This window comes from Macaca mulatta, chromosome 2 (genome assembly GCF_049350105.2).
Source record: "Macaca mulatta isolate MMU2019108-1 chromosome 2, T2T-MMU8v2.0, whole genome shotgun sequence".
NCBI lineage: Eukaryota > Metazoa > Chordata > Mammalia > Primates > Cercopithecidae > Macaca > Macaca mulatta.
The window spans coordinates 53,577,527-53,601,534 of NC_133407.1; the positions used below are offsets into that span (position 1 = coordinate 53,577,527).

The 24,008-nt window shown below is 37.0% G+C and overlaps 1 protein-coding gene across 2 annotated transcripts in view; it reads left to right on the top strand.

The window, feature by feature from the left end:
- Positions 1–24,008, top strand: part of EIF2A (eukaryotic translation initiation factor 2A) — a 34,224-nt gene that overhangs the window by 3,320 nt on the left and 6,896 nt on the right. Inside the window, exons 2-11 of one of the 2 annotated variants that reach the window (XM_015131799.3) lie at positions 2,614–2,683; positions 5,869–5,943; positions 9,689–9,807; positions 10,649–10,748; positions 11,437–11,519; positions 15,148–15,221; positions 15,354–15,498; positions 15,630–15,746; positions 19,729–20,300; positions 23,736–23,849. In XM_015131799.3, the coding sequence (XP_014987285.2) occupies positions 2,614–2,683; positions 5,869–5,943; positions 9,689–9,807; positions 10,649–10,748; positions 11,437–11,519; positions 15,148–15,221; positions 15,354–15,498; positions 15,630–15,746; positions 19,729–20,300; positions 23,736–23,849 (1,469 nt within the window). Of the gene's footprint in view, positions 1–2,613; positions 2,684–3,701; positions 3,788–5,868; positions 5,944–9,688; positions 9,808–10,648; positions 10,749–11,436; positions 11,520–15,147; positions 15,222–15,353; positions 15,499–15,629; positions 15,747–19,728; positions 20,301–23,735; positions 23,850–24,008 lie in introns of those variants that run through there. The other variant, XM_077991573.1, reaches the window with a different exon arrangement.

Consider the following 24,008-nt stretch of genomic DNA (forward strand, 5'->3'; position numbering starts at 1 on the left):
GCTAGGCACATAAAACAGCAATGTCCATTATATGAAATTCACATTGTCTAATCTGCTTGACCAGTTGAAATCACAGAGATAATTTGTTCAAAATTGAGTCATTTTCCTAAACTAATACATAGTTCAGTGAATGTAAGAGTTGGGAAAAGTATCATATTTTAAAGATTACTACACACCTGCCATAGGATCCTTGTTTATTGAAGCCCTGTGTTTTTCTCTCTCTAACGCAGGCCTAGAGCAATAAATAGTATATGAGTGTCTAAAAAGGCTAGTAAGCTTTGAAAAGATTATGTAGATGTTTAATGTATTTCACACAGCTACTGTGTGAATCTCTGGCGTTTATTTGTTGTTTTAATGAAAAGAACTGCTTGCATTGTAGATTTTTCTTTCTGCTAGAACATATTGCCAATCCTATTTGATTGATGAGGGAAATCTCTGAAAATGGGGAATCACACAAACTCAGAATATACTATATTGAGCTAACTTCACATCGTATTTAGTTTCACGTTCAGATACTTGTAATTAAAAAGGACTCCTTGTTAGAAAGTTACATGTAGAAAAAAATTGTTTCAGTATTGAAAGGTTTTTTAGTCCATATTTATTTTTGGTTTTATTAGTTATAAAACAGTTTATGTTCTGTTATGGACCTGATTTTGTGTTTTTTCTAATAAACTTTGTATCACAGCTTATCAAGAGTAAATTAATTAAACTGTGTATCCCTTTATTAAAATTTATATGAAACTACAAAGTAATTAAATCTAGCAAGGCATCTTAGAAATACAAAATGTCAGTTTGGGCGAGGTAGCTCACAGCTGTAATCCCAGCACTTTGGGAGGCTGAGGAAGGCAGATTGGATTGCTTGAGCTAAGGAGTTTGGACCAGCCTAGGCAATGTAGCAAAACCTCGTCTCTGCAAGAAATACAAAACTTAACATGGCTTGGTGGTGTGTGACATGATCATGGTTCACTGTGGCCTTGACTTCCCAGGTCCAAGGGATCCTCCTGCCTCAGCCACTCGAGTAGCTGGGACTACAGGCATGTGCCACCATGCCCAGCTACTTTTTGTAGAGACAGCATCTCCCTATGTTGCCCAGGCTGGTCTCGAACTCCTGGTTTCAAGCCATCTTCGTGCCTTGGCCTCCCAAAGTGCTGGGATTACAGGTGTGAGCCACCACGCCTGGCCTGAGCCCTATTTTGTTTTCCAGCTTCATCATCCTCTAGCCACATAGGCCTTCTTCCCATCCCCTTGATGCTCTGTCATTTTTCTTTCCATGGGGTTTTTGCACTTGTTATTGTTCTCTTTGTTTGTTAACTGCCATTGATCCTTTACATCTCAGGATACAAAACACTTTAAAGGATGCTTTCCTTAACCTTCCATTTTTAGGTCAAAACTCTCTATTATACCCTCAGTGGTACCATATAGCTTTCCTTTGATGCTCTAAACACAGGTATACAGTTCCGTATATTTGGCTAATTATTTGATTACTGTTTGCAAAGTTCAATGAGGTCAGAGACAAGGCTGATTTTCTTTCGTATTATATCGCCAGTGTTCAACGTAGGGCCTAGGAAGTAGTTTTTTCATTTTTTTTCCCGTTAAGCATTTGTTGACTAAATGAATCTATTTATTTGGTTCAGCTTTAGAAGCATTTAATTCAACCATTTAAAAAAGTATAGTCTAGGCTAGGCGCGGTGGCTCACACCTGTAATCTCAGCACTTTGGGAGGCTGAGGAGGGAGGATTGCCTTAGCCTAGGAGTTCAAGATCAGCCTGGGCAACAGTGAGACTCTGTCTCTATAAAACAAAACAAAACAAAACAAAACAAAAGCCAGGCAGGGTGGCACATACCTGTAGTCCCAGCTACTTGGGAGACTGAGCCAGGAGCATCACTTAAGTCCAGGAGTTTGAGATTGCAGTGAGCCTTGATCGTGCCAGTGTACTCCAGCCTGGGTGACAGCAAGACCCTGTCTCAAAAACATAAATAAAGTAAAATAATTTAAACATAGAAATAAGAAGTATGGTCTAGTTCTGTAGATGATTATTTAATCTTGAACTTTGTTTCCACTTCATTTTTTAGGCTATTGCTGTCATTGGGGCCTTAGTAAATGAATATGTCTCATTCCACTTGTTCTCTTAGTTTGAGAAATTGTGAATATATTAATAATGCCTTATGTTTCTAAAAAGTTTAAACATATACTATATTTTTTTATTACTTTATGTAAAGCATACAGCTATCCTGTGTTCTGATATTTCCATTTTACAGATTAGGTCACAGATTCAGAGGTGGTAATGTATCGAATATTCCACAGGCAGGTACAAATTTAGGTCAGCCTCTGAGTTCATGTCCTCTTTACCATAAGACAGCTGCCTTTCTTTCAGTGATGACAAAGTTTCGAGTTTTTATTTAAAAAGTTACGTATTTCTCAGCAATTATATGATTTTATGTAACAGAGTAAGAAAATATGCCCTTTTGTTGCTAATATTCTATAGTTCAATGAAATATTTAATGATTTCATTAATATTTTTACTAAAGCTTTTTTTTTTAAAAAAAGACATTTGTGTTAACTGAGTCTTTATTAACAAAGTAATTGTTGTTCTTTTTATTTTATTTCTTTAGTCCGAGGATCAGAAGGACTGTACATGGTGAATGGACCACCACATTTTACAGAAAGCACAGTGTTTCCAAGGTACGGTTTATTTTGTTAAGTAATGTTATATGTTACAGGGAACATACAGTACAATCTAAAGTGTTTTGTTGGTGGTGTGTTTTGAACAAGAAAGGAAAAGAAGAGATGAATTCGTTTGTATTGTATAATATTGTATTGTATAATGTTAACCGAAGATGAAGAGAATACATATTCTCTATCAAGGAAAATGATCTTCAGATCTGAAAATAGTAACTTAAGCCTATCTATAAGGTAGGAGGAGCAATACTAAGAAAAAGTGTAGACACTAGCGTGACTGAATACAAGCCTTTAGTTTACAAGAGTTTTAAGGAATGAGAAAAACTTGCAAATTTGATAGCCAGATCGCTGCCAGTAATCTTAGTGAAATCATAATGAAAAAGATATTAAAAAGGGAGGACATATATATACACATAGTATGTAGCTAGCTAGCTGTTTTTTTTTTCCCCAAAAAGACAATGGACAAGTAAACCAAAAACTAGTTAAAAATGCTTATCTATAGGGGGAGAGAGTTACAGGATGCAGGGGACACATCTGTGAAAGAGCTTTGGTATAGTTTTGACTTTGGACCATATAATTGATTTAAATTTAAAAATTAAAGGCTGGGCGCGGCGGCTCACGTCTGTAATCCCAGCACTTTGGGAGGCTGAGGCGGGCCAGATCACCTGAGGTCAGGAGTTTAAGACCAGCCTGGCCAACATGGCGAAACCCCGTCTCTACTAAAAATACAAAAATTAGCCGGGCGTAGTGGTGGGTGCCTGTAGTCCCAGCTACTCTACTCAGGAGGCTGATGCAGGAGAATCGCTTAAAACCCGGAGGTGGAGGTTGCTGTGAGCCAAAATCGTGCCACTGCACTCCAGCCTAGGCAAAAAGGTGAGACTCTGTCTCAAAACAAAATTAAAAATAAAACAATGGGAAACTAAAATAAGTAATTCTAGGTTTATATCAGGCTGGTGGCATAACCATATGAAAATGTGCAAAATTCTTTTATTTGAGACTGAGTTTCGCTCTTGTTGCCCAGGCTAGAGTAAGGTGGTGCAATCTCAGCTTACTGCGACCTCTGCCTCCCGGGTTCAAGTGATTCTCCTGCCTCAGCCTCCCAAGTAGGTGAGATTACAGGTGCCTGCCACCATACCTGGCTAATTTTTTTGTATCTGTAGTAGTGATGGAGTTTCACCATGTTAGCCAGGCTAGTCTCAAACTCCTGACCTCAGGTGATCCATGGGCCTCGTCCTCCCAAAGTGCTGGGATTACAGGCGTGAGCCACCGTGCCAGCCTAATAGTTTTATTTTAACTAAAAGTTGATATTGTCATTTAAATCTACTATAGGATAGAGTAAATTAATTGTATTAATGTCGTTAGGCACCAAGATTTTTCAGCATTAGAGTGAAAAGATAGACTTGCCTGTATCAATATGAACTCATGATTTCTTTTCATAAAACATTTGCATTTCCTAGTTCTATCCAATGAAAAGGCCTGGAAGCAGCAATAACACAGAAGCAGTGAATACCCCAGCCTCACAGATTGTGATCTCTAAATACAGTTCTTCACTAAAAGGAACCACTTCCTTGGAGAAGTGGTCAACTCGAGGTCTGGGAGAGAAAATGTACAAGTTGCAGTGGGGACTTTTGTGCCAGAAAGCAAAGAAGCTATAAAAGACTTAATGAGATTTTGTTAAGGGGTCGTAAGAATCAACTTGAAGAGATTCACACCAACCTAAGATGGGAACATTAAGAATTATGAATAGAAAGATAAAGCGTGTCAAGTATATAAATGTTTCCCCCAAAAATCCCCCCTCTATTTAAACCTTACTGGTCAGCATTGATGGTTGATGGAGTCCTTACTCATTACTTTGAAAATTGATAAATAAAGGGAAGGAATCAAGCACTTATCTTGCCTTATACAAACTGTTTATCAGAGTAACCAAATGGTTGATGATTTTGAAAAAGAGCTTTGTAGACGAATTCCAGTTAATAAATACAGAATGGATGCTGGATCAGACAATTACCATTTTGTCATCCTCAAGAAATGAATCTAGGCCACTGGTTCTCAAACTTTACCAAGCATCAGAATCATCTGAAAAGCTCATTAAAATCCAGATTACAGCTCTCTTTCCAAATGTTCTGATTCATTAGATCAGCGGTAGGGCCCAATAATTTGCATTTTTAACAAATTCCCCAGTGATACTGATGCTGCAAATCTGGGGACCCCACTTAAGAACCACTGATCTAGGCAGATGATCATCAAAAGACGCTGAAACCTTTAGCTGAACTGTTTGATGACTGTTAATGGGGAGCTTTATAATCAGGCTGTTGTCATCTGACTCTACTGACCAGTGACTCTACCACCACTACGCCTGGCTAATTTTTGTATTTTTAGTAGAGACAGGGTTTTGCCATGTTGCCCAGGCTGGTCTCGAACTCCTGACCTCAGGTGATCTGCCTGCCTCGGCCTCCCAAACTGCTGGAATTACAGATGTGAGCCATTGCACCATGGGAAAGAGATTTTAAAAATGTTTTGATATCTATAAACTGAGTGTAAACTGTCATTATTGTGTGATTGCAGAAGCACAAATGTCATCTTCATTTGTGCCGATGAATTAATGCAAAGATAGTGTAAGGGATGTATTAGTCAATTCTCAATGCATTTGTTGTTATTTTGCAATTCAAATTATTTTTTAGCCAGGAAGTTTTCATCTCATGTTGTGACTACACTAATGTACATCTACATGTGCATAGATACACATTTCTTTTTGGGTATTCATTATCACTGGGTGATGTATTCATAATAAACATCTTCAGTTCAGAGATACAGTACTTAGAGTTTTGATTACTTGATAGAATATTCCCAAGTAGTTAAGTGAGGAGCCTCTTATTATTGTTATACTTTCTATTTCTACACATGAGAAATTGATGGAAGGCCTACCACACAAACTTGTTCACCCAAAAGGCTCTATTTTTTTTTAATCCATCTGTTAGTATGAAATCATTTTCCAGCTTACTTTACAATGTTTGTTAGCATTGCATTTTAAAGTATTTTGGCAGATGAAAGCATTTGGGAATTTTCTTAAATTTGTGCAAGTTCTGAGTTATTAAATTGATAGTGAAATGGTTGACTTTATAATCAGATTTTTTTGAAAAGTATTAATGCTTATTCATTTAAACTTTTTTTTTTTTTGTCATTTTCAGGGAATCTGGGAAGAATTGCAAAGTCTATACCTTTAGTAAGGATGGGACCTTGTTTGCCTGGGGCATTGGAGAAAAGTTAGTGTTCATTTACATAACATATTTTGTGTATCATGAATATAAACACTGGCATTATTTGAATAACAGATATTTGAGTGTCATTAATAAAATCCATCTTTTAATGTCATGATGTAGTGAGATATTACCTCTCATTACACAGAATACCTTCAAAGTTGTTCGTTTCTATATATATGCCATGACTTGCTTTAGTTATCTAGTTACCTAGAATTAAAAATTAATGTATGAAAAACATAATTTAATGCTAAAGAAACTGAGAAGTTGTTTTAAATAGTGCTCTAAGTTATTGGTTGGAGTTCCTTAAATCTGCACTAACACTGAGAGAATAATTCTCTTTACTCATTTAATCCTAGATGTAGATACTCTTTATCTTTGCTGTTAAATTGCTAACAACTGCCTGCAGTTATTATTATTAATCTTATGTATATAAAAGTGTATGTTATTCAAAAGAATGTTTAGTATAATATATGTTACATAAAATACCAGTTTACAAAATTGGTCTTGCACAAAAAATTATGTTGATTAAATGCTTATATTTTGTTAAGAAAACCAGTCCTTTTTAATTTTTCAAGAGTTACTACAACATTTTATTTCACAGACCATGCAAATGCCCAAATACTTGATTGGCTTAAAGTTATTTACATTGTTTTAAACCACATATAATACTGTTAGGTTTTTCAAAAGGGAGAAAATACATGCATTAGTTTGAAAAGCAAATTTTAAACGTTGTTCTTTACAATGGTAATGTATTCAGAAGTCTTTCAACTACCAGGTGAGATTGGATTAATAGTTGCTTTTTAAAAATTGACTACTAAAGAGAACATGTTGAATTAGTTGATTCACCTTTTTTAAGTAGCTGGCAGAATTAGCTTTTATAATTTAAAAAAATTGGTCTTTTATTCTTTTTTTTTTTTTTTTTTTAATTTTAATAGAAACAGGGTCTTGTTATGTTGACCAGGTTAGGCTCAAACTCCTGGGCCCAAGCAGTCCTCCTGCCTCGGCCTCCCGAAGTGTTGGGATTATAGGTGTTAGCCACTGTGCCCAGCCCTTTTTTTTTTTAAGTTATTGAATCTACTACTCTCTCTCTCTTTTTTTTTTTTTGGAGACAGGGTCTCACTGTGTCACCCAGGCTGGAGTGGTACAGTGGCACCATCTCAGCTCACGGCAACCTCCACCTCCCAGGTTCAAGCGATTCTCCTGCCGCAGCCTCCCCAGTAGCTGAGACTACAAGCTGAGCCCACACCACCATGTCTGGCTAATTTTTGTATTTTTAGTAGAGATGGTGTTTCACCCTGTTGGTCAGGCTGGTCTCTAACTCCTGACCTCAAGTGATCCACCCGCTTCATTCAGCCTCCCAAATCATTAGGATTACAGGCATGAACCACCTCACCCAGCCTGAATCTACTACTCTCAAATCATTAATAATATAATTATAATGAGTCTTATCTACAATGTTAACAGTTTTAATCTCAGCCTCAAAAAATAAGATGTGATCTCAAAATTTCTTATTTTGTGTAACCTATTGTGGGTACTTAAATTTTATTTTTTAATCCATATTTTAATTTGTATTATTTGAGTAATGAGTCAATCGAAATTTACTACCTAATGGGCTATACTATGCTTCTTTTCATTGTCTTTTTTGTTTTGTTTTTGAGGTATTCCTTGTTCTTCTAGCTTAGAGTTTGTTGAATAAGTCTATTTTTACCTTGGCAGTTATTGTTAATAGTTCACTCGTATCTGCACTTAACCTTCTGTTGGATTCAACTCTGAATCCTTTTAGTATGTCCCCGTATGTCATGTCCATGATTTTAATAGATTTCATCTATATTACGTTCTAGCATTTATTTCATTAAAGTGCTGTGACCACAATGGTACTTATTGTTCTGGGCCAAGAGAACTAGATTTCATGTATTGATTGTGGTCTTTGTTCAGTTTCTGGTTAACTAAGTCAGAAACCATTATGATTCTTCCTTAAATATGTTTTTTCTTAATTAAAATAAACATCCGTCATTAAACTAAGAATAACTATTAAAGACCATCAATTCTGAGGAGGCTGTGGTTGAAAAGCAAAGAAAAAAATGAAGGTTAACAACAGCAACAACAAGAAAACAAGAAAGCGTCTCGTAATTCTAAAATAGGTTATTTGCAGCAAGTTGTAAAGACTTCCATGTAGGTGTCTGTGTTTAAATAATATGTGGTAGTTTTTCATTCTTTTCAGTGCTTATCTTAAACTCAGTTATCTTCCTCAAACCTGAGTAGAACAAAGTTACTTACAGCAACTTCTGGAATAAGATGGAGTGTCTTTTTTTTTTTTTTTTTTTAACACCCCAGAGTGTTTAGTACATAAAAGCAAGCCAGGCCAAACTGATTTCAAAGCTTGGCTGTGGCATTTATCAATAGTATGATCTTGAGCAAATTATCAAATCATTTTTCTAAGCCTAAATTTAAGCACATGTAAAACAGAAATGATGATGTTTATAAGATTGTTCTAAGGATTAAATGAGAAAATGTACGTAAAGTGGTTAGGTACATAGAAAACATCCCAAAATGGAACTGCTTTTATCATACAATTATTGTCATTTTTGTCTTTGTACTATAATAATTCTTAGAATCATATCTTTTAAAGATTGCTCTTGAGATTGTAGTAGACGTCAAATGTCTCCTTACTGATTTCCCTAGCTGCTATAGCTTCCATTTACTAAAAAAAAAAAAAAATTTAATTGAAATGAGATCTTGCTATGTTGCCCAGGCTGGTTTTGAACTCCTGGGCTCAAGTGGTCCTCCCACCTCAGCCTCCCAACGTGCTGGGTTTACAGGCATGAGCCACTGCACCTGGCCCATTTATTCAAATTTAAAAGTATACTTTTGTGGGCCAGACACAGTGGCTCATGCCTGTAATCCCAGCACTTTGGAAGGCCAAGGTGGGTGGATCACCTGAGGTCGGGTGTTCGAGACCAGCCTGGCCAACATGGTGAAACCTCATCTCCACCAAAAATACAAAAAATTAGCCAGGTGTGGTGGCATGCGCCGGTAGTCCCAGCTACTCGGGAGGCTTAGGCAGGAGAATCACTTAAACCCAGGTTGCAATGAGTCAGGATTGTGCCACTATACTCCAGCCTGGGTGACAGAGTGAGACTCCATCTCAAATAAAAAATAAAACCAAAGTATGCTTTTGCCATTTTCTCTAGCACCTTTGCCTTTCCTTTGATTTGATAGACCTCAACTTCTCTGTAGATTAGTTTTGTGTTCACTTAAAGGCGTTTTTTTCCTTTTCAGCTGAAAGTGGAATCATCCATGTGTCTTCTATTTTATATCGTTTCCCAACACTAGCCTTATATAGGAGGCTTTTGGTAAAATATATACTTTTTTTTTTTTTGAGACAGAGTCTCACTCTGTTGCCCAGGCTGGAGTGCAGTGGCACGATCTCAGCTCAGTGCAGCCTCTACCTCCCGAGTAGCTGGGATTATAGGTGCCCACCACCGCGCCTGGCTAATTTTTGTAATGTTAGTAGAGACAGAGGTTGTGCTGGAATCACAGATGTGAGCCACTGCACCTGGCTTTTTTTTTTTTTTTTTTTAAGTTAAGGTATTTCCTGGATATTTTCTAGAACCAACTTGAAGTTGCTTTTTATGAAAAATGAACATTTTGGAGTGATCTGTGTTTGAAAAGAGCTATGAATGTTTTGGTTAGTGTTGACTACTATAAAACAGTATTTCATTGTTGAAATAATTTCTTTTGAAACCAGAGTAAATATTATCAGTGTCATTAACAAGGGGCTACTGCACTCCTTCGACCTCCCAAAGGCAGTTTGCCTTGAATTCTCGCCCAAAAATACTGTCCTGGCAACGTGGCAGCCTTATACTAGTAAGTATTTTCTCAGTGTAAAAATACTCTGACAGGATCAATTACGTTTAGTCGGGGGAAAAAGTTATAAAGTTTATAACCTCATAAGAAAGTAATTTGTCTTTACGATACTTTTGTGTTTGTGAATATTTATGATCAACAGTGAATCTTGTACTCTCCAAATAAACAATGTATTGAAAGTAATTTCAAGGTCTATGGTAAGTTAATGTAAAGAGCCCTTATGAGCTAAAGGAAAAGAAAAAGCTCAAGGGAAAATTCAGAAAGTAAATAACTGCTGGATAGAGATTTCTGAAGATTAAGAATAATAATGACTTTTAAAATCAAGACATTTTAAATAATTATTACGTGAAAGGAAGTACAGTAGACAGAACATCTAAGGGATGTGTATGGTATAACAGTAGAAAATGTTGTGCCATTTTCCAATATATTTAAAGGGATACCTAATGATAATATATTATATGAACATTTTATATAGCTGTGTTTCATGTAATAAAATAGTTATAAGGGCTTATTTTAAGAAACATTTTCTAATAATGTTGATATGGTTGAATAAGTAAATGATAATAGGTCATTGGGTTACAAACATCCTGAGTTTTTGTTCTTTCAAAAGGCATGAACTCTAATGAATCTTATTTTTCCAAGTGAATGAAAGAGATACTGAGAATCAGTGTAGAATCATGAATGGTTTATGTAACCTTTTTTTTTTTTTTTGGTAACAGAGGCAAGCTTTCATGATTTAACCCATTTGATAGTAATCCATGTCAAACTTAATAAATAAGAAAAATAATCTTTTTACAAATGTTACAAGGCAATTACTGAAAAAAAAAAAAAATTATTGCAGCTTCTAAAGATGGCACAGCTGGGATACCCAACCTACAACTTTATGATGTGAAAACTGGGACATGTTTGAAATCTTTCATCCAGAAAAAAACGCAAAATTGGTAAATAAATGGTTTAAAATACTAATTTTTTACATAGTGTTTTTAATGTCATCACTGTATAATATTTGTTTTCCTGATATTGATTTAAAAAAATAACTTATCAGACAAAAATCTACATTTTTAAGGATTTTGTATGTAGGAATGTAATAGAGCAAAAACTTGATCTTTCTTTCCTTTAGTATTAAGTGGAAAGGAACAATATTTCTTTTTTTTTTTTTTTTTTTTTTTTTGAGACGGAGGCTCGCTCTGTCGCCCAGGCTGGAGTGCAGTGACGTGATCTTGGCTCACTGCAACCTCCACCTCCTAGGTTCAAGCGATTTCACCGGCCTCAGCCTCCCAAGTAGCTGGGACTACAGGTGCGTGCCACCATGCCAGGCTAATTTTTGTATTTTTAGTAGAAACGGGGTTTCACCATTTGTCCAGGCTGGTCTTGGAACTCCTGACCTTAGGTGATCCACCCGCCTAGGCCTCCCAAAGTGCTGGGATTACAGGTATGAGCCACTGTGCCCAGACTTTTCTATTAACATATATTGACTAAAACTATTAGTAACTGACTTGATATCATATTTATAAGTGTTTATAAGTGTTTTTCCTTAAATAGTAACCAGTATCATAAATTACTTTAACATGTTAATGTGATGTTACATTCCGTCTGAATGTTTTTTATACTTTTTTTTTTTTGACATAGGTGTCCATCCTGGTCAGAAGATGAAACTCTTTGTGCCCGCAATGTTAACAATGAAGTTCACTTCTTTGAAAACAACAATTTTAGTATGGAAAGATATATGACATAATTTTATTACTTACTGTAATCGTATACAGTTTTCATTAACTTTTATGACACCATAGGGTTTTCCTAAATACTGTTAATTTATTAATCAATAATTGCTATTACATTCATTTTCATAATTTTTTATAAGTCTGAATTCAGTGAAAATCTATAACACAAAGGTTTTCTTTTACAATAACTTTTTATTATCTGATAATTGCTATTAAGACATTTGAATATCTTTTCCTGAAAGTAATTGCTATTGAAATTCTGTGACACAAATTTTTTAGATATTTTATACTGTAGAATTTTAAACATAAAACTTCAGACACCTAGTCCTAACATCAGCTTATGGCCAGTCTTATCCATGCATCTCTCCAGCTACCATCTCTCTTACTAAGTGAAAGCAAATCCCAGACATGGTATAATTTTATATACTTGTTAAATATATAATTGTAAATATTTCAGGGTAGATTTCTGAAGATTGGGGCCTTTCATTTTTTAAACTTAGCCACAAAACCATTATCACAAATTATTAAATATGTGTTCAAATTTCTACTACTTGCAAATGTTACAATTTTTTTAAAACTCAGGATCCAAATAAGGTACTGCACATTGTGGTTGGTTGATATATCTTTTATGTTTCTTTTGGTCCTATAAGTTCCCACACCATCTTTTTTTTTTTTTTTTTTTTTTATTCATAATTTGTTGTTTAAGAAACAAGGTTATTTGTCTTGCGTATTTTCCCACAGTTTGAATTTTGCTTTTGTATCCCATGGTATAATTTAACATGTTTGTCTGTCTCCTATAAATTGCCAGTTAACTCTAGAGTTGGTCAGCTTCAGGTTCTTTTTTAAATGAGTAAGGGTAAGACTACATTATAAGGTGATGTTCACTTCTTTTATCAAGAAGCACATAATGTCTGGTTGTCTTTAATTTTGTAGGGTTAGCTGACAATGTTTCATGCCTAGATGCATTATTTCATCAGTGGTTGCAAATTGTTGATATTCTGGTGTTTTCTCCCTCCCTTATTTTTCAGCTGTACTGCCTCTATAAAGAAAAATTTCCCCTTCTACTATTTGGTTACCTAGTGCTGCATTTATATAGAAAAGGCAGGATCAATATTCTTGCTTTTATCAGTTTTAATATAATGTATTCTATCTCTAGCAACCTTCATTGTAACCAATTAGCCTTTTCCCCATTCTTGTTTTTTGAGAGTGGGCCTCATTCTTTTGTCCAAGCTGAGCGCAATGATGGCTTGCTGCAACCTCGACTTCCTGGGCTCAAGCAATTCTCCTGCCTCAGCCTCCCAAGTAGCTGGGACTACAGGCTTGCACCACCACGCCCGACTAATTTTTGATTATTTGTAGAAACAGGATCTCACTGTGTTGCCCAGGCTGTTTTTTAGTTCCATTCTTTTTTTGTTTTGTTTTGTTTTGTTTTGTTTTGTTTGAGAAGGAGTTTCACTCTTGTTGCCCAGGCTAGAGTGCAAAGATGCGATCTTGGCTCACTGCAACCTCTGCCTCCCAGGTTCAAGCGATTCTCCTACCTCAGCCTTCTGAATAGCTGAGATTACAGGCATGTGCCACCACGCCCAGCTAATTTTATATTTTTAGTAGAGATGGGATTTCGCCATGTTGGTCAGACTGGTCTCGAACTCCCGATCTCAGGTGATCCACCTGCCTGAACCTCCCAAAGTACTGGGATTACATGCATGAGCCACCGTGCCTGGACTTTTTAGTCCCATTCTTAATGTGGATTGAAAATATATGTGTTTCAGTCCATTGTAGTTATTTTTCTTATGGATGCTCAAATTGTCTCATCATTGACCAATTAGTCTTTAGTGACTTCTTTGCTATATGGTAAGAAAAGTCATTCTAGGATTAATTTGTACATTTCTAACCATTACACCTAGAACTGGCTAATTTTTCAGGAAACCCTATCTCCTTTTTGGTGTGCTACTTTTGAATAGCTATTGATCTCTGAAATTGAACAAATAAAAGTATTAGCTCTTGATCTCAGTAAAGGAAACATTAAAAGGAAATGGGGTTTCTTGAAAAATTGGCTGAGTCTAGCAAAAAAAGTTGTATTTAGGTTCTAGGGATTCTTATTAGCTGTTGCATTGGTCATTGTTTCTAGGCATTTTTTTCTATTTAAAAAATGTAACAATCATAGTTTTTTTAAAATTAAAGTTTTATGCTTATAGTTTTATTTAAATTAAAGACTACAAGGTTTTTATTTAATTTCTTCTATCTTATTTGTATTGCCTTTTGTTACCACCAAGAATCTTGTTTCTCTGGAATACCAGGGATGATAATTTGAGAATATCACATTCACATAAGCGTTCATTTGGTTTGTTCCACATTATCCACAGGGTATTCTTAGAATCTCAATACCGGCCGGGCGCGGTGGCTCAAGCCTGTAATCCCAGCACTTTGGGAGGCCGAGACGGGCGGATCACAAGGTCAGGAGATCGAAACCATCCTGGCTAACACGGCGAAACCCCGTCTCTACTAAAAACACAAAAAATTAGCCGGGCGAGGTGGCGGCGCCTGTGGTCCCAGCTACTCGGGAGGCTGAGGCAGGAGAATGGCGGGAACCCGGGAGGCGGAGCTTGCAGTGAGCTGAGATCTGGCCACTGCACTCCAGCCTGGGCGACAGAGCGAGACTCCGTCTCCAAAAAAAAAAAAAAAAAAAAAAAGAATCTTAATACCAAAAAGTGACACTATTGCTGAAAATAATTTTTTAAAAAGGGTTTGCAGTTATTTTTGTCTTTAGAGCATCCCATTACTGATTGTACAGTTTTGAGTATATTATAGTTAGAATAGGAATTGGTAACTTTGTTCACACATACCAAAGATGGCATGTAGGCTGATTTTGAGCAATATCCAATCAGTATAATTATGCCTTTCATTTTCCTGTGTTTGAGGCGCACTGTCACCTCGCTGTTTCAGGGTTAACTTGCTTTCTTGTCTGATTTGCCTCTTTGTGAGCATGCCAAATGAAGAGGGATCACCACTTTGACAGTTTGGTGCGCTGCGCTTGAAAAGCCATTGATCTCTGAAATCAAACAAAGAAAGTATAGTAGCTCTTGATCTAATTAACTAGGGTAGCAGTTTTATTAATAGCAGCATGGTTTGGACTGCTTTTAATATCAGCCATTGTTACTATGGTTGTGATCATGGTTATCATGCATCTGTTTATCACATTAAGTTATAGAATTTCCATATCCACATTCTGCAGTAGCAGGCCAAGGTTGATCTTTTCCTTCTAATAGGCTCTAAGACCACTTTATTTCAGCGATTGAAGAGAGGATAACTGACATTTATCAAATACCTACCATGTGCCTGGCACTGTTCTCTTAAAACCAATTACTGAGAGTTGGGTGGTATAATCGCATTACTTGCCTGAGCTCACACTGCAAGTAAATGACTGAGTAGAAATTGAAGCCTACATTTGTCTTGCTCCTACCCCATGCTTTTTCCACTGTGTTACTGTGTGTCACCAGCAGGAGACTACAGTGAGTACTATTAGTGTGTAGTTATAGTAATCCTTTATAATGTATTCAGAGTTTAACATGTTCCTTTTAGCCTCTCTCATCAATCTGATTTAATTTACTCTTTTTTTTAGACACAATTGCAAATAAATTGCATTTGCAAAAAATTAATGATTTTGTATTATCACCTGGACCCCAACCATACAAGGTAATTGCTGTTTTTGTTTAAGTGGAATATTATGTGTTTAAACCTTTTCCTAGTTTTTTGTGACTGTAAAAACATGTCCATCTCAGTTTTTATTCTCAAAAAATTAAGTAATGATTTATGTGTGTATCTTAGGTGGCTGTCTATGTTCCAGGAAGTAAAGGTGCACCTTCATTTGTTAGATTATATCAGTACCCCAACTTTGCTGGACCTCATGCAGCTTTAGCTAATAAAAGTTTCTTTAAGGCAGATAAAGTTACAATGCTGTGGAATAAAAAAGGTATGCTAAGTATATTTTATCCCTCTTGTTTACCAGTTGTTAATTTAGGCTATATTCCTGTGCATATAACAGAAGAATCAATGCCCATGTAATTTGTGTTTTAAATCTAATTAAAGTTTTTACTGTTATAGCTACTGCTGTGTTGGTAATAGCTAGCACAGATGTTGACAAGACAGGAGCTTCCTACTATGGAGAGCAAACTCTGCACTATATTGCAACAAATGGCGAAAGTGCTGTAGTGCAATTACGTGAGTATTCCAGCAGTCTTCCTTTGATTAGAAACAATGGTAGTAAAAAATACTATGCCATAAAGATGATATAATCTAAATTCTTGATCAAAAGATAGAATTCAAATACCTTAATAACCTTTAAGATAAAATTCTTCTTTTTTTTTTTTTTTTTTTTTTTTTGAGACGGAGTCTTGCTGTGTCTCCCAGGCTGGAGTGCAGTGGCGTGATCTCGGCTCACTGCAAGCTCCGCCTCCCGGATTCACGCCATTCTCCCGCCTCAGCCTCCCAAGTAGCTGAGACTACAGGCGCCCGCCACCACGCCCGGCTAGTTTTTTGTATTTTTAGTAGAGACGGGGTTTCACCATGTTAGCCAGGATAGTCTCGATCTCCTGACCTCGTGATCCACCCGCCTCGGCCTCCCAAAGTGCTGGGATTACAGGCTTGAGCCACCGCGCCCGGCCAAGATAAAATTCTTCTTAATTAAGAAACTTAAAATCATCCTCAAACATACCTTATTTTGGCAGAATACAATTAGTTATTTGAGTTATGCCAGCGTTTTAGAAGTAAACTTCCTGAGTGAGGTAATTCCGTTGTAGTAGCTCTTTTGGAGCTTACTTAGCTAATTATGACAGCAAATTGCTTAATACTATCTTTAGAATTGTTAGTAATATCCAAGAGGCCAGGCATGGTGGCTCATGCCTATAATTCCAACACATTTTGGGAGGCTGAGATGGGAAGATCATTTGAGCCCAGGAGTTCAAGACCAGCCTGATCAACATAGTGAGACCCCGCCTCTACAAAAAATAGAAAAACTTAGCCAGGCATGGTGGCATATGGCTGTAGTCCCAGCTCCTCAGGAGACTGAGGCAGGAGGATCACTTGAGCCCAGAAGTTCAAGGCTGCAGTGAGCTATGATCATGTCACTGTACTTAAGCCTGGGTGAAAGCCCGTCTCAAAATAATAATATCCAAGAATGTTACCACTTCATCTGTTGTTTTAATGAACTAAAACTTTAAAATAATAGTTTTAAAATACTGACAGCTTCCTAATTTTCTCGTTTTGAATTGAACTTATGTAAGTAGGGTAATCTACCTTTTAAAAAACTGTATTTCCATTGAAGTCAAAGAAAAAACAAGGATGGCTCCCCTTTTCACTTTATTTTAATAACATTCTGAAATACCTAGTCACTCTAACTAATCAGCAGAAGTAGAATATATACAGTTTTGAAAGAAAACAAAATCATCTCTGCTCATGTAGTCGAAGTCACACTATAACCAACAGCTACTTTAAAAAAATAAAAGATTCCATATATAGCAAAAAAAAATAACAAATATATAGGGCCAATGGGAAGAAAACTTTAAAACTCTTCAGAGAGACAAACTATGGCCTTTACTAAGAAGAATTATTTTTATAAAGATGTCATTTCTCTGCTATCAATCTAAAACTAAATTTAAATGCTGACTGATTTTTTTTTTTTTTAACTAAATAAACTGGCTCTAAGGTTGGTGTTGAAAAATGAACACACAAGAGTATTTTGGAAACTTGTGTAAAAGAAGAGCATGGCAGGGGAAGTTATCTGGAGTTCTGACACTACCAGATATTAAAATGTACCCAGCACTTTGGGAGGCTGAGGTGGGCGGATCATGAGGTCAGGAGATCAAGACCATCCTGGCTAACATGGTGAAACCCCGTTTCTACTAAAAAGACAAAATTTAGTTGGGTGTGGTGGCATGTGCCTGTAATCCTAGCTACTCAGGAGGCTGAGGCATGAGAATTGCTTGAACCCAGGAGTCAGAAGTTGCAGTGTGCCAAGATTGCGCCACTGCACTCCAGCCTGGTGACAAAGCGAGACTCCGTCACAAAAAAGAAAAGTAAGGCAATTGTAATTAAGACAGTTTGGTTGTGGTATATGGATATACTGGTAAAACTGATAAATCAGTGGAAGAGAACAGAGTCCAGAAATAGATCCATACTTTTGTAGACATTAATATATGATAAAGTCAGCATTTGAATCAATGAATCAATGGAGGAGAAAATATTGATCATTTAATATATGGTTTGGGACAACTGGCTAGTCATTTGAAACAAAAGGTTATTATCTTCTTCACCAAGATAAATTCTGGTTGGGTCAAAAACTTATACATAAGACTGCAGAGGAACTAGAAGAATATATGGGAGAATTTTTTTTTCTAATCTTAAGAGTGGAAAAAGACTTTTTAAACAAGACAGAAGTACTAAGGGGGAAAATGATGAATTTGACCATAGAATAATGGGTTATTGCAGTAAGAGAAGAAAAGCATCCATAAATTAAACAAAATGAACAAGAATTTGGGGAAAATATATTTTTTAAATAGTCAAGTGATGTGTTATGAGAAAGGGTAAATGTTCTTAATATATCAAGTAAGCCAAGTAAAAGACCAATAATTGGAGAAAAATAAAATAGGCGTAGGATAGTAAAAATTAGTCCTCAGAGCCAGTGTGGTGGCTCATGCATATAATCCCAACTATCTAGGAGCCTGAGGTGGGAGGATTGTGTGAGCCCAGAAATTTGAGGCTGCAGCGAGCTAAGATCCCACATCTGTACTCCAGCCTTGGTGACAGAATGCGACCATCTCTTTAAAAAAAAGAAAAAAAATCAGCCCTTAGAAAAAGAAATAAAATTACTTATATTAAAAGATGCTTAACTTATAATTAAAAAAATAGAAATGAAAACAAGATAGATATTTTCACTTAATAGGCTGATGAAGATAAAAATATGAAACTACACAGTATGGTTGAAGTATAGTGAGGGGGAAGCCTGCATCATCAAAAACTGCTGATAGAGGCTAGGCACAGTGGCTCTTGCCTATAATCCCAGCACTTTGGGAGGCTGAGGCAGGTAGATCACCTGAAGTCGGGAGTTCATAACCAGCCTGACCAACATGGTAAAACCCCATCTCTGCTAAAAATACAAAATTAGCCCTGCGTGGTAGCTCATGCCTATAATCCCAGCTACTCAGGAGGCTGAGGCAGGAGAATCGTTTGAACCCGGGAGGCAGAGGTTGTGTTGAGCCCAGACCGTGCCACTGCACTCCAGCCTGGGTGACGAGAGTGAAACTCCATCTCAAAAACAAAAAAAAATTCTGAAAGGATATCCAAGAAATATAACGTAGGGTTGCCTTTGTGTAAAGTGACCTGTGTTTGTGGCTTTTTTTTTTTTTTTTTTTTTTGAGATGGAGTCTCGCTTTGTCGCCGAGGCTGGAGTGCGGTGGCGCGATCTTGGCTCACTGCAACCTCTGCCTCCCAGGTTCAAGTGCTTCTCCTGCCTCAGCCTCCCGAGTAGCTGGGATTACAGGTGCATGCCACCATGCCCCACTAATTTTTCTACTTTTAGTAATGATGGGGTTTCACCATGTTGGCAAGGCTGGTCTCAAACTCTTGACCTCAGGTAATCTGCCCACCTCGGCCTCCCAAAGTCCTGGGATTATAGGCGTGAGCCACTGCACCTGGCCTTTTGTGCCTTTTTAAAAAATATAGGGCACAGTGGCTCATGCCTATAATCCTAGCACTTTGGAATGCCAAGGCAGGAGGATCCCTTGAGCCCAGGAAGTCGAGGCAGCAGTGAGCTTTGATCATGCCACTGCACTCCAGCCTGGGCCACAAAGTAAGATCCCATTTCTATAAATAAATAAATAAATAAATAAAATAGTTTGTATTTTGATTACCGTCTGCACGTATTACCCTTTCCAAAAAAAATGTTTATTAATAGTAACTATTACTATAAGGCCATATTACCAAAATGTTTAAAAGACATTAAGATTCAGTAGGGGTTCTTAAATATAAATTTATGATTATACATTAATCGCCCTAGTATATAATATAAGAGTATTTTAATGTTAACATTCCTTGAAATTTTTTTATCTGTTTGATGTGTTCGTGAGTACTATATGATGGTAACTTTTGCTAACAAATATTTATATAGTTCTTTATTGCTAATTTGGGCTTTATATTCTTTTTCTAGCAAAAAATGGCCCCATTTATGATGTAGTTTGGAATTCTAGTTCTACTGAGTTTTGTGCTGTATATGGTTTTATGCCTGCCAAAGCAACAATTTTCAACTTGAGATGTGATCCTGTATTTGACTTTGGAACTGGTCCTCGTAATGCAGCCTACTATAGCCCTCATGGACATATATTAGTATTAGCTGGATTTGGAAATCTGAGAGGACAAATGGAAGTGTGGGATGTGAAAAACTACAAACTTATTTCTAAACCAGTGGCTTCTGATTCTACATATTTTGCTTGGTGCCCAGATGGTGAGCATATTTTAACAGCTACATGTGCTCCCAGGTTACGGGTTAATAATGGATACAAAATTTGGCATTATACTGGCTCTATCTTGCACAAGTATGATGTGCCATCAAATGCAGAATTATGGCAGGTTTCTTGGCAGCCATTTTTGGATGGAGTATTTCCAGCAAAAACAATAACTTACCAAGCAGTTCCAAGTGAAGTACCCAGTGAGGAACCTAAAGTTGCAACAGCTTATAGACCCCCAGCTTTAAGAAATAAACCAATCACCAATTCCAAATTGGTAAGTAAAGTTTTACTACTTTTATAGAAAAAAGTTTTATTTTGGGCTAGGAGTGGTGGTTCACATCTGTAATGCCGGCACTTTGGGAGGCCGAGGTGGGAGGATCACTTGAGGTCAGGAGTTTAAGACCAGACTGGCCAACATGTTGAAACCCCGTCTCTACTAAAAATAACAAAAATTAGCTGGGCATAGTGGCGCATGCCTGTACTCCCAGCTCCTCAGGAAGCTGAGGCAAGAGAATCGCTTGAACCCTGGAGGCGGAGGTTGTGAACCGAGATCACACCACTGCACTCCATCCAGCCTGAGCAACAGAGCGAGACTCCGTCTCACAAACAACCACCACCACCTTTCTCTTGGACTGGACAAAATGTATCAGTGGTCTGAAACTTCTTAATTTCCATCGAAATGTTTACTATTTCGGCTGGGCGCGGTGGCTCAAGCCTGTAATCCCAGCACTTTGGGAGGCCGAGACGGGCGGATCACGAGGTCAGGAGATCGAGACCATCCTGGCTAACACAGTGAAACCCCATCTCTACTAAAAAATACAAAAAAAAAAAAAAACTAGCCAGGCGATGTGTCGGGCGCCTGTAGTCCCAGCTACTCGGGAGGCTGAGGCAGGAGAATGGCGTAAACCCAGGAGGCGGAGCTTGCAGTGAGCTGAGATCCGGCCACTGCACTCCAGCCTGGGCGACAGAGCCAGACTCTGTCTCAAAAAAAAAAAAAGTTTACTGTTTAAACAGTATTGTTTTATTTATGTAAAATTATATAAAAACAACACATGGTATTTGTATTTATCATATTTATTTAGATTTAAAAAGAAAATATATAGTAGACTTTGGATTTGTCCTATTTCTGTATTGGAATTTTCCTTACCTCAGATAAAAACAAAAGTAACTCCAACCCATCCTGCTTTCTTTATCTGTGCATGATGGCACAATTCTTTGATCCATAAAACTAGTAGGTTTATTTTGGTGAGGGGGAGAAATTGATACAGAAAATAATACTTTGGAAATGGTGATGAAATTAGGTAAGAACTTAAAATCAGGATTTTTGTTTGTTTTTGAGACAGAGTCTCTGTCACCTAGGCTGGAGTGCGGTGGCACTATCTCTGCTCACTGCAACCTCTGCTTCCCGGGTTCAAGCAATTCCCCTGCCACAGCCTTTTGAGTAGCTGGGATTACAGGTGCCTGCCACCATGTCCAGCTAATTTTATTTTTAGTAGAGACGGGGTTTTGCCCTGTTGGCCAGGCTGGTCTGGAACTCCCAATCTTAGGTGATCCACCCACGTTGGCCTCCCAAAGTGCTGGAATTACAGGCATGAGCCACTGTACCCGGCCGGGATTTTTTTTTAACATTCAAGATTTCTACTAAATTGTTGCTTTTTTATGTGGTACGATGATTGTGTGGTCCTGTCAAATCATTTTAGTTGAAGTAGCTATATGCCCAGTAATTAGACATTTTTACATGTATCTAATTCCAGAAATGAGCTAAATTACAAAGAAAATACTGTCAAGAAATTACTAGAAACAAAGACAGCGTGGTAGATAACTTTACAAAGGAGGAGGGTTACACAGCAGTGGAAAAAAGGTGTTGGGTTATTCCCCCGCAGAAAAAAAAATTTTATAAGTACAAATTTATATATAAATTATACTTAAAGAATATTTATTAGCTTTCCAAAAAACCTTCACCTTTTAAAGTGTGTTTGTTGGTCTGGCGCAGGGGTTTCCATCTGTAATCTCAGCACTTTGGGAGACTGAGGCGGATGGATCACCTAAGCTTAGGAGTTTGAGACCAGCCAGGGCAACATGGCGAGGCCCCATCACTACTAAAAATTTTTTAAAAATAGTTGGGCATGGTGGTGTCTGCCTGTGGTCCCAGCAACTCGGGGAGGTTGAGGTGGGAAAATCACTTGAGCTCTGGAGGAGGAGGTTGCATTGAGCTGAGAAATTAAAATGTGTTCATCAAAAACAGTCCCATAATAACTGATATAACTGAATAAACAAAGTTTATTAATAAGAATGAAATTATGCATAATGAGCACATAGTACCAAAACCAGAAAAAACTCATGATTTATAGTAGTTGTGTGGACTTTTTCGTCTCAAGTGAAAGGCTCTCAGTAGCTTACATGATGCTCGTAAGTGTGGAAGAGACTTGTAACTTACCTTTTCTTCTTGCATCATTTTTAATCAAAGTTCTCCTGAGCAGAAACTTTTTAGCCAAAGCAAACTACTACAGAAGAGCCCGCTATTGAAAGGATTTTCATATTATGTATAAAACAAATGTTCAGCAAATATTATATAACTTAAGTAGCATTTTATGCAACATGGGTAAACATGAAATGAAAAAGCCTTGCACTCTAAATGTGTCTGCTGTTCTACAAATGTGGGTTCTCATAATATTCAGTTTGTTTCAAGTAGAATATGAACATGCCCAGAACTTTGATGACCTGAAATAGTTGATGGAATTGCTAAGATAAGGTCACTCTATGGTTTCTTATTTATTATTCGGCATCTTAAGTGTTTGAGCTCTGCTCATTTCCACATAGGACTTATAAATAAAATGCAGATCTGAGACCTAGTACTCATGAAACTTCATGGAGAGCTGATACTTTTGATGTGCTGAGTTATGATAGAGTCTAAGAGTTAACATTAAAATAATAGCAACACAGATAGAAATCAGTAAGTACATGAATCTGATAGGGAGTTGTAGTGCCATCACTTGTACTGTATGTTGTCTAAAACTATTCTGGAGATACATTGAACCTATAATTCACTATATTTTCTATTGTGGAATATAGTTGTTACATGGTTACATAAATATCTGATGTTGGAAATTATTATCTTCGTTGTGTAATCTGACAAACCATGTACTTTTTTTTTTTTTGGCCTCTTCATTATGTCAGTCCCAGATTTATAATTATCTAGTTAATTATTCCTTTCTATTTCACTTATTTTCTTATAATCTATTCTTGGTTTTCCATTTGCTTTTATTTTTAATCTTCTAATCTCTGATTTTACAAGTAAAGATCTAGCAAGTAATTCTTTGTGTGAAGAAAATAAGCGAGGCAACTAGATTTCTGTTGACAGTAGTTAGAACCAAAAAGGCCTCAGAAGAAGCTGTTGTTGGTATCTAGTTTTTATAAGACTCATGTGTCTGTAGTAGTACTAAGAAAAATTCTGTTGTTTGAACAAAACTAAAGTGAATTTTGCAAGCTCTGATATGACTGAAAGATATAGCAACTAATACGAAGATCCTGATTAAATCCATCCTGACAGTTGGAGTGTGCCACTACCAATGAGTTTTGAAATAATCTTTGCTAATGATCCTAAATTTGATAAAATAAGTTTATCCTATATTAGCAGAAGTGTGTAATTTGTTGTTGTAGGTGTTTACAACATGGACTCCATTTCAAAATTATTTTATATTTTCCATAGCATGAAGAGGAACCACCTCAGAATATGAAATCACAATCAGGAAATGATAAGCCATTATCAAAAACAGCTCTTAAAAATCAAAGGAAGCATGAAGCTAAGAAAGCCGCAAAGCAGGTATTTGGGGCACTAATTTCCTCATAACAAAACAAACAAATAGTTATGGCCTGGAGCAGTTGCTCACGCTTGTAATCCCAGCACTTTGGGAGGCTGAGGCGGGTGGATCATTTGAGGTTAGGAGTTCAAGACCAGACTGGCCAACGTGGTGAAACCCTG